The sequence below is a fragment of the Ammospiza nelsoni genome, chromosome 6 (genome assembly GCF_027579445.1).
Source record: "Ammospiza nelsoni isolate bAmmNel1 chromosome 6, bAmmNel1.pri, whole genome shotgun sequence".
NCBI lineage: Eukaryota > Metazoa > Chordata > Aves > Passeriformes > Passerellidae > Ammospiza > Ammospiza nelsoni.
The window spans coordinates 54,992,745-55,004,370 of NC_080638.1; the positions used below are offsets into that span (position 1 = coordinate 54,992,745).

General features: G+C 42.3%; 1 protein-coding gene across 1 annotated transcript in view; it reads right to left on the minus strand.

The window, feature by feature from the left end:
• PPP1R13B (protein phosphatase 1 regulatory subunit 13B) overlaps positions 1–9,239 on the minus strand; it is a 69,282-nt gene extending 60,043 nt beyond the window's left edge. The window contains exon 1 of the mRNA XM_059473551.1: positions 8,992–9,239. Coding sequence (XP_059329534.1) covers positions 8,992–9,000 — 9 coding nt within the window. The 5' untranslated portion in view covers positions 9,001–9,239. The remainder of the gene's footprint in view (positions 1–8,991) is intronic.
• Between the last annotated feature and the right edge of the window lie 2,387 nt (positions 9,240–11,626).

An 11,626-nucleotide genomic window follows, 5' to 3' on the forward strand; every position in this document is an offset into this window, starting at 1 on the left:
CAGCTACACTGTACTATTAGTAGAGCAAAAAAACTATTCAGAAAATGGGCTGAAAAGATTTCCAAGTGGCATGGGCTGGAATAGACTCACATCCATGTGATATGGTTTTAAAATAATTGCATTGAACCTGACATGATTTAGAAGTGTAAGGGAGGTCAAGCATTCCAGATCTTTTTTCCACAATCAGAAGTATGTGATTCAGACTTGCAGCTAAAATGGACTGAAACTTAGATGACTTGGGACAATAAAACAGTACATTAGGAAATTAAGCATCAGGCATGCTGAGACATTCAGAGCTGCATGCAGAGATGAAGCTGCACACAGAGAAGAGTTTCACAGTTTATTTTTACAAGACACTGTTTCAAGAACTCAGCCATCTCCCAAAACATACCTAGAGTCCAATGTTTGCCTGAACAGTAATTAACCCATTCACTAGCCTGAAAAATCATTCAAAATTTCCATTCCAAGAACTTGCATTTTAAATACACAGCAGCAAAATCTAACCACTCCTCTGTGGTTAGCAGCTTTAACACTAAGAACCAGGTTTGACTGCTTTGCCTCATATATTTGAATAAGTTAGGTAGCTAACATACCCATGTAGTATAAAAACCATCTTGTAGGATTTGTAAGCAATGGCTTCACAGATGCTTTCTCAGATGCCCAGACAAGTTAGTTAAGCTGTCAGTGGGTAACAGTTTCAGTCAAATAACCACTGGTAACTGTTTAAACTTGTTTGGGATTCTAGTTTCCTATGCTGTCCATACCATCACATGGTTTATGCCCTGGCTATCACATTATCCTCTCTGTGAAACATTGACAGCCTGCCAACCATCTTACAGACATCAATTATACCATAACAATGTGAAAATATCCTCTCCTCACATTTTATGTCTCCAAAGGAAGTGACTGAGATATCAGTAACATTTATTAAAGACATATTATGACAATGTTTGGGATTTAAGTAATTTGAAAACCCCTCTGTCTAGGTAGAATAAATTCAGGACAGATTTTGACCACCACCCTAGTTAAGATTTCAGAAAATAGTCAGATATGCTTTCTGAAGCATGTTTGTTATAAAGTAGTAAGCATGGGGGTAAGAAAATAAAAAGTTGAATTATGTTGAAAGTACCATTAGTATGTTGAAAGTATCATCTGCAGAGCAGCAATAAGAATACCAACAGGTGCACGACTGTCTTGAAACATAAATTAGACAAATTGCATTAGGAAACAGGATTAAAAAAGGATTTTCTCATGCAAAAATGCACTCAAAGTATGTCTTCTCAACTTAAACTGTACCTGTTACTGTAAACTAAGACTTTACCCAGCTTCTTAGAGAAACTAAAAAAAAAAAAAAAAAAAAAAAATTAAGCAGGTAAGGCTGTACTTAATGGCTGTGGTAAACCTTGCCAGGCTCAAAGCACTGTTTCTTTCCCTTTAAACACCAGAGAGCAATGCAGGCAAGACTTTGCTCCATATGTTAATGCAGCTCTGTCTACTTTTTTCATCTGATACAGGAACTCTCAACAATTCTCTGCTATTCACCTTAGTAGGTCTGGACAGACACATTCTGGATTTAAGGAGAACAAGGCTCACTGGTCCCCCAGTGTCCAACTGGCTCCCAAGAGATTAGAACACAGAATTAATTCAGATGCCAGTCAATGCATTGTGCTGATGAGCATGGGATTTGGGACTGGAGAGACTCTCCTAGATGAGCCTGGCAGAGACCTTAGAAACTCACTGTTTACTTGTTCTGACTTCAGAGAGCAGGGAAGTTATGTTGTTTGCCATTTTGGACATAGATCTAGGTGCTTTTGGTAGGAATTCATCTCCCCATCCATATTCATTCACCACCATGGAGTAATTTCAAGCTACGAGATCCAAACCTAAACTGATAAAACTGATTACATCCTTCCTGCAATCCACACACTCCTGCCCTTTCTTGGGCTGGTTCCAGGGCTTATCTGACCCTGCACGGAGTCAGTTTCAGTGTGCTCAGATGGCAGAGAAGTATCCTGGCAGGGGAAAAAGGAAACAAAGGAATAAAAAAAAGTAAAGGCAAACAACTTCCTGCTGAGTTTGCAAACAGCTCAGCACAGAAAGAGATAAATACCAGAGAGAGCCAATACAAGGGAGGGGGCAGCAGGGATGCAGGACTTCAGCAACCCCTGCAGTTGCATCCATTTCATCTACACAAAACTGAAGCCTCCAATTCTTCCCCCATTCTCAATTTATAAACAAAAGTTTAATCATGCAAACACTGAAATCCTTTTGTCAAACAGACATAAGGACACATGGGTTAAATACAGTGTCTGCAACATATGCAAGTTTAGATGAGATTGCTTCCTGCTGCAGTTGAAATTCCTTAAATAAAGTATTTTATAGCTACACTCTTCACACATAAATAGAATTCTGCTACTAAGCAAAGCAGTGAACTGGAAACTAAAACATCTTAATTGTACTTCCACTAGCAAAGAACTGGGCTAGAATACACTATGAATCTAGAGAATAAGGAAATAATGGGCAGAAATCAGAAGGAATGCACTACTGCAAAGTGAGGGGTGGAAAATGATGATAGACTAGCAACTGCCAGGTAAATTTTATTGGTTTTCCATTTTTTTTTGTGTCCCAACTTTATACTTGTTTCTCAAGATTTCCTCAAAGACCACATATTTTACCACAAAACCAATATCCTTTACTTTTCCCCATTTCAGAGAAAATGTAAAGTGTTACTGGATATGCAATAAAGATGTGGAAAGTGGTGAAACCATAACTTATCTCTGAAGTAACAACGTTACTGCACTTCAGTTTCACCTCACTGCTCTCCTCACCTGCTCAAAATACATTGCCTGGGGTAGAGCTCCACAATAACCTAAACTGAATAAATAAAAACACTTGAAGAGAGAGATTCCACTTGGCTGGTATCAATCCCCTTCTCTGGTATCAATCTTAGCCAAGCAGTGAGCTCCCTCCTGTACCAACATGGATAAGACAACAGTCAGTGCAACACACACATGTACACGGATACATTTATGCACACATGTACACAGATCTCTTCAATTCCCTTTGGATGCAGCTATTGATAGGTGTTCAGTGAGCTGGCTGGGTTTGCTGAGACGAGCAGGGCAGTCCATGCACAGCCAGTGGTGGGGATGGGCAGCAGGGAAGAGGAAGCAGCCTCTTCCAGAGCTGCAGGAAATGGTTAACCCAGCTCATCCCCACTGGGAAACCTCAGCCCAGAAAGGAATTCAGCTGCTCCAACATCCTGCACCACAGTGACAGATAAACCTGCTCTCCAGCACAGGTACCTGCTTCCAAGCATGATCTAAGAAAAATAACAGGGTGACCTAAAATCCAGGTAAGTCACTGAAATTTGGAGTTCAAACCATTTTTTGTTCCTCCACTAAGCAGTTCATATTCTTGCTGGTCCTTTGAGTTATTACAGAATTTATGCTTTGTCCTCCAGGTACCATTGTTGCCTTTGACACACAAATCTGCTTCTGAAGGATGGTGTCTATTATTGCACAATATAATTCTATTATTGTCTGTCATAAAAAAATTGCTTGCAGAACCTCAAAACATTGAGCACACTCCACTGATAAATTGCCTAACACATTCAGGATTATTACATGCTTTCAAGTTTAATAGATGATAATGGCAGATTTCCCAACTCCCAGAAAAATGTACCAGCCTGAAGTGTTAAAATTCTTATCTCAGAATATTTGTTTATTTAAAAATCTTACCACAATTTAAGAACAAATGAGACACTAGATTCAAGGCTGACAGAAAAACTGTTCATAAATGCAGAAAGATTTCAAAGATATTTCGGATCACGTAATAAAATAATTTTTCAATTTAAGAAAAAATTTTATCATCTCCTTTTGCTGGGGTCTGATACAAACCCAGGAATAAACCTCCTATATCCCAGGCTAGCACATTCATTTTAGAGGTTAAGTATTTTGAGCTATCTTGTGCTAGTAATTAATGTATGGTAATATTAAGCTTTTAATTTAGACAAACACATAAGACTTGTAAATTCCACCAGCGAGTCATGAGGGAAAGGGAACAAGATGCCTTCCCCCCTCTCCCCAAATCAGGCAATAATTTGTTTCCTTCTTCAAACCTCTATTCCCAGCAAAGATTTTTTATTTTTAAAGATGCCTATAGTTTACAAAGACAAAAAAAAAAAAATCAACCCCCCCCCCAGACATTTAAGAAGATAATAAACATGAGCACTGGTTGTAATTCCAAGCACTAGATTTCAAATTCTTTACAAAAAAGCACCACCTTTTTTCTGTCTATGGGCAGCTCTTGGCATAATGGGGGCTGCTCCACAGCTGTATGCATCTAAATATAAATATCTGAATTAGCAAGGTTTTTTTAAATAATGTATTTCATATGAAACTTGGCTTTCTTAGAAAAATCAATCTGGTGGAATGGAATTTTGTTGTCAAACAAATAGTTATTTTCTCTGAAGTCTGCAATGGACAACAAAGTCATCTATGTTAACACATGAGAGAGCATCCTTTCCCTCAATTTCTCATCCATTTCACAGACCCACACATATCTAATAAATACATTTAAATATTCTATTATCAGACTAGCATGTGTATAGTACATTTGTTGACATGGTGAAGCTGATGAACTTATTTTTACCACAGAATAGGCCATATTCTGTCAACCTAAAAAAATAGTGACATGATCCAAAAAAACATGAAATGGCCTTTAAGCTTTGTTGCAATAAATAACTCCATTAATAATGGCTGATAAACATGCAAATTATTCTCTACAGTCAGTTCAGATTTATTCAGCAAACCAGGATATCAGTATTGCTGAGAACTTGGCTGAATTAACAGTTCTGAATTAATCACAATATATTTTATCTCCATATCACTGAAAATTGCTCATATTAAAATAATGAAAATTCATAATATTGATTTAACTGTATTAAAATGACACATCTTCCTCTACAATGTTTAATTATATCAGTAGCAACCTTCCTTTGGAAAGAGAACAGGGGACACTGATTTAAGAATATTTTGGTTTTAAATTATAAGCAATATAATAAACAATGCCCACTTTGGACTTTTTGGGAAATGTTTTAGACTGAACACAGGACAAGTGTATACTCATTTTAAAACAACCAAAGGACAAAAAGTCCACCAAACCCCCCACTTTTTCTTAATTCACCAGCTTAATTGAAAAATAACTCCTGAGGATATCCATCTTTGCTTTCTATTTTATCATAGTATTCATCTTCATAGCTCAGGAGCTTCCATATAAATTCTCTAGTCTAAAAAAATGTGCATTAGTCACGGGTATCTTCAGAGAGGACTTGCAGTGTCCCACAAAATTAACTAGAAAAATAAATGAATAAACCCATTAAACACTCCAGACCTTTCACAAGTACCTGATCCTACACAAGGATGTGTCCAGCAACTCTAACCTCACACAAAGTCCTTAAAGCTCCCCTAGATGCTTTCCAAAATGTGAATGCTGGCTGCAGCCTCACTGATATTCATGAATTAAAGGCAAACCCAGAAAAGCTCTGCTAGGAGAACATGCAATACCAACTCTGCCTCCTCGAAGATTCAACCATCACAATTTCTTACACAGCACCCACCAGCACCTGTCTTGTCATGTTATTGATGTTACATGAACTCTACACAGTTCTTCAGTGTGGTGTTACCTGCTCACATGCTGGGAAAGAATTATACCCAAAATTAAGGCAAAAAGAGGAAAGTGTCACACAAACATATTAGTTCCTTATTGCATTGCATTTCTTTGTAAGTGGGAAAACTGTGCTCCTCATAAGTGACTTTTTCTTGTGTGCACCCTTGTGCCCAAGAGAAATGCTAATACTTGACAGAAGAGGTAATTCTGGAACTATCATGCAAGAAACAAAAAACATTAATTGCATTATTTAAGGGAAAGTTTCCAATACTTTCAAACACAAACTCTACAGTACCACAAATAAAAACCTCTCTACTGAGTCAAATAGACAAAAATATACATAACTAAGTTCCTCCAATCATGTTGTAGATTTTGTGGCTGAAAAAGGAGCTTTATCCACAATAATTTTGCAAATAAATGTAACTGTGGTTGTTTTAACCCCAACAATTTCCTCTCTGAAGGGATACCACATAGTCCTATGCTTGCATGCTTTATTCCAAGAATGCAAGAAAGACTAACCTTTGCTTTTCAGAGAAAAAATATCCCTCTAATCAAGGCACACTAATGGGAACAGAGGTGATTTTCAGTGTAGCATCATAAGCTCTCCATACACATAGCCCTTATCTCCTGAAGGCAATGAAAGGGTTTATGATTGATATATCTTGTCAGCAAAGCAAAGGGGGAAAACAACCCCAGGTGAGAAATCTGTAGTTTAAATCATTAATTCTTCTTCAAGCTCAACTGTGTTTAGGACCAAGAACAGTTATTCTGTATTTTTCAGAACCAGAATAAGGAGTATGAAAAAAGATAATGAATAAAATCCTTCCAAGAAAAGGATGCTGAGGAACAGAGTGGGAAGTATCCCACTCACAAAAGAAACTGTAATTGATAAAAACCTCTGAGAAGTAACACTGTTCCCTATGTGAGGGGAGGAAAAAAATCACAATAGACACCAAAGGAGAAAACAGGGACTTCAGATACTATTTCACTCTTATAAATGGTTGTACAAATGTCAAAAAAATTACCAATGCAAAAGTGGCCCAAATCAATTACTACAAGTCTAATAAATGTGAATCTTAAGAAACTACAAAAGTTAAACATTTAGTTTAAACTATGGTGATGAACTGTTGTAACAAGTATGTAAGTCCAGCAGTTATTAAAATTTCTCCTCTTGCTAGTTTATGTTTTTGCTAATTATATAAAAAAGCCCAAACCCCAAAACACCCACAAACAAAAACCCAAGAGGTTTAGGGGGGAAAAAAAAGCTTCCATGACTATGAAGTCAAGGAATTCTCAAGGTAAAAAGTTAGATCACTAACTTTTCCATTCTCAGAATACAAAAAAATGAGTAAAAGCCTTAAACACTTGGTCCAGTTCTACATATGTTCAAATTATTTGGATATTATATATTGACGAGTACAGTAAATGGAGTTGGGTTTTTTCACTCTTGTAGCCTAGCTGGGATGAAAAACTGGAAGACTGAAGGCACTGTTACAAGTCCATTTAAATATATATATTTATTTAAATATACATATTCCTGACTGATAGACTGTCCATAACAGCATCTAAAATGGCTTTAGAACAATGAAGCATTTATTATTTCAGGACTTGGACCCAGTAAGCTCTAATCTGCAAGACTACTACTCCTGTAGCAAGGTAATTTGTTTTTATTAAAATTCATCCGTCAGTTAAACATGCTTTGAAGTGTGTTTCAAAAACACAGTAAGAAGTCTGAATCTTCAACCACCCTCCAATAAATATAAACAACCACCACATTTGAACAAGCAAGAAGGTAACACAAGACACTGGCAGAAACATCCAAATAGGTAAAAAGAAACTTTCTAAGAAGTCAATCCCTGCACTACCCAAGTTATGACGTTAACCTGAAACCCACACACAGGTTAGTAATGGGAAGCAAATACGTTTGTTCTGACTTAGCATGTCATTGGCATGCTGGGTTTTCAATAGGAATTTCATGAATGTAAAGCATAACCAAAGCTGAGATGAAGCTGTCACCTTGTTTTTGTTTCTGCATGCTAACATCCATAAGTTCATGGCACAAGTTCTAACTCCATGAACTTTGTTGCTGGTTTCTAACACGCCCAGTGCACTGCAATTCTCATCCCTATCAATAAAGTATTTTGGCACCCAGCAGCTGGAAGTTAAAGTGCATATGATGTTAAAAGCTTGTCATAATACCTGGCTATTAAACACTACCTGTGCTCGTCAATCTGAAATTTTACACCCAGTTTGAGCTATTTATTTTCTCCTCTCAGTCACGAAACAAATTTAGAGCAATAAAACCTTGTTAAAGATGTCTTTAATGTTCTCACAGAGAAACATTCTGCTGCAGTGCTTCAGCTGCAAACACTGCACAGGAACTGTAAATAAAAAGCTAATTTCTACTAGAATTAGAGAAAACATGGGAGATAGCCCCTTATATTGGAGTATCTCATAAAGCCACATTTGAGATCAAATAGAGTTTGAAAGAAATCAACAAAAGGAATGTGATTGTTTATTACTCCGTCCTAGAGGATCTTGTCATAAAACGAACAGTCATCAGGAACAACTCTCCTCTGACCACTGCATCAGCCCTCAGCGACAAGGGAGGGAAGCGGGGGGCAGGGACAGGGGTTCTGTCACAGAAGACAGTCAAGGTTGCTTGCAGCGAAAGGAAAGTGTCTGTCTTCGATAAATAAGCGACGGTGTCACAAAAGCGGTGACAGGAACCGAGGAAGGAGCCAGGCTGACACGGCGCTGCCGCCTGCGCTCGCCTGACCCCGGCAGGAGGGCCGGAGCCGCCTGCCCCGGGACGGTTCAGCCCTTCCCCGCACCGGGGCGGCGAGGGATCGGGGTTTGGGTGGAAAACCCCGAAACAAACAGACACACCGCCCGCACACCCACTCACCCAAACACAGCGCACCCCCCACGCCTCACGGCGGGCCTCGGCGGCCGGCAACGACCCGGAGGCGACCCCCGCTCCCCGCCGGGGTGCGTGAGGCGCCGCTCCGCCACAGCCCGGGGGGACGCGGCCTCGACCTGTCACGGCCGGTGCAGCCCCGCGGGTGGAGGGGCGGGGGCAGGTCGTGCCCCTCCACAGCCGGGGTCGGCGGTGACCCGCGGCCCCACCCCCGGCACGGAGCCCGCCGATGTCTCCGCAGCCCCGCAGCCCTCTGTCCCGGCTGGCCCGGGGATGACGGCGGCGCCGCTCACTCCATCCGCCGCCGGCAGCCCCGCAGGAAACGGCGAGGCGTCCCAGCGCCCGGCAGCGCGGCGCCAGGCCGGGGAGCGACGACGTGAACTCTCCCCGTTCTCACTCACCGGCATCATCTCCGCAGCCTTCTCCGCGCGGGGCCCGCTGAGCTGTGCCGGGCCTCTCCTGCTGCTGCCGCTGCCGCTGCCGCCGCCGCCGCCTCTCACCGCGGAGGAAGCCGCGCTCGCCCTGGCGGCTGTGACAGGTGCCTCCCGCGCGCCTCGCTCCGCGCAGCGGGCGGAAGGAAGAGGCGAAGGCGGCGACGGCGGCCGGGCTCCCAACCCCCTTCCTCCTCCTCCGGAGCGCGGCCGCCTCTCCCGCCTCCCTCCCCGGGCGCTTCCTGCTCTGCTCTGCTCGGCTCCGCTCCGCCCGCGCCGCCCCGCCACGGGTTAACCCCCGCCACCGCCTCCTTGCCGGGGCGGGGCCGTGCGGGGAGGCGCAGCGGGGCCGCACGTGACCGCGGGGCTGGGCCGGGAATGCGGGACCGGCACCGCGCCCGCCCCCGTCCCCGCCGGGACCGTCTCGCTCCCGCAGCGCCGTGCCGGGCGTGAGGCTCGCCACGCCGGTTCTCCTCCGCCCGGCCTCCTCCTCCTCCCGGCGCTCTGCTGCCCTGCCCCCGGGCCGGGCCCCGGCGGGCGCCGCCTCCTCTGGGCGGGCTGCCCGCGGCCCATTGCTCCCGGGCCCGGGCGGTGGAGGAAGGGGCAGCGGCCCCGGGCGCTCTCTGCCCCCGGAATGCGGGGAATGCGGGGCGGCTCCGCCCGGCCCGGCCCCGCCGCTGGAGCGGCCCGCGGCCCGCTGGGCGGTAACACGGGGGTCGGGGGTCTCCCGAGCCTCTGAGCTGAGGTCGCTTCTCGGCAGCTTGTCCTGGTCCGAAACACACCTTGGATAGCGTGATGCCTATAGCTTCACCTTCCTTCCACCGTCCCCTCCTTGTGAAATCTGATGTACAAAACTCCGCTTAGCAGCAGGAGGGGAAGGGTATTTTTGTCCTGATGTCAGACTCATGAGATCTGGTCTCGTGTTTGAAAGTAAGGTTCAGTTTCCTTCATTTTCTAGTCTCATTCTGTAGAGTTACAACTGCAAAATGAAAGTTAACAGCTTGGAAGAAGCCAAGCTCATCTAGAAGTCAAAACATCACCATATGTTAGTACTGCAACACATGCGATGTAGACAAATTTCATATTGCTGGGAGTCTTAAATCCTAATCTACAGCATACATGGACCTACCCAGCTCTCCAACTGCTTCTGAAAAATGGCAAGTTTCCAGTCTTTGTTACTTTATTTGCAGAACACCGTGACAGATCTCAGCTAGGAGTGGAAAAAAAATGTTAACTTGGCAAGTTTTTGAGGAGCTTAGATAACATTTGTGTAGGTCTTTGAAGGTAACTGGTAATAGCATAATAATCTCACATTAATGTATGAGCCTGTATGTAAGCATAACCTATTCATGTAAGATTCTGTAACAGATAATTGTGTAAATTATCTTAATTTATACATGCTTAAGATTTCACAGTGTATCCTCAGTGCATTTGCAGGTTCTGGTGTCAGCTTTTTGACAGGTCAAAGCCTCTGCCTCTTCTACTAAAATAGTCCTACAAGGAAAATCTATCAGCATCACAAGTTAGTACTTTGCCAGTTTAATGTTATTTTGCAATAAGTACCAGTTGGAGTGCTACTTGCTGGCAATCACAGCAATATCATCCTCAGGTTCTTGTAGACTGTGATCCCACCTCACACATGGAGCTTTGGAAATAGGTTACTCAAACCCCATACAGAACTCCAAGATCTACTCAGAAGAGCATTAACCCTGCAGCTAGGCTGGCTTTAATAAACAGGCTCTAAAATGCTCACAGTCATCTATCTTAAAAAAGGGGGGGAGTGATTTGTCTTCATCAAATTCATATTGAACTTTAATCAACAAAAAAATAGAAGTGAATAGAAATTTATTTGTCCTCTTACTACTTACAGTAATTCTCATTTTAAAATTAGAAATTCTAAAATTCTAACACCGAGGGATTTGTGCACCTTTTGTCACTTTTGTTCTATAAAAATTAGTCTTTCTCATTGACAAGGTTAATTTTCATTGCCAGTAATTCTCAAACAATGGTCTATAATTTTTTCCAGATATACTTGATCGTTGACATTTCCCTGCATTAAATGAATAATAATAAAAAATAAAATACCATAAATTTTATCCCACTATTACTTTTCCCACTATTGCTGTAACAGCAGGAATGCCTACAAAATGAAAAGTGGGAGAATATGATGTAGACAATTGCTGGGGATGCAGACACTCCTCCATGCAACTCCTCTGCTGGAAAAATGGCCTGTAGTATAAAAGTTTGTCATTGTGTTGCTTTTGGCAGATGAAGGTTCAGCCAGTGCAGCAACCAGACAGACTGGATACTGAGGGCTGGGAGGAAATGTCTTCAAAAGGTAGAGTATGTATTTTATATGCAAGTCTGCTCCTACTCCTATTTCTACTTCCCTTGAAAACACCACTTGTCTCAATTCTTTCCATCTCAATTTTTCTATAGAAATGCAGAAATAAAAAATATTAACCAATATTTACCAAGTATAATACTTAAAATTCTACCTGCAGCATGGGGAGTTATTTAACACTTCTCCCACAGAAAAATCTTTTTGGGAACCACTCTCTTAGCAGTCAAGAGACAGAACAGCCTTTATAAAATTTTCTGATTC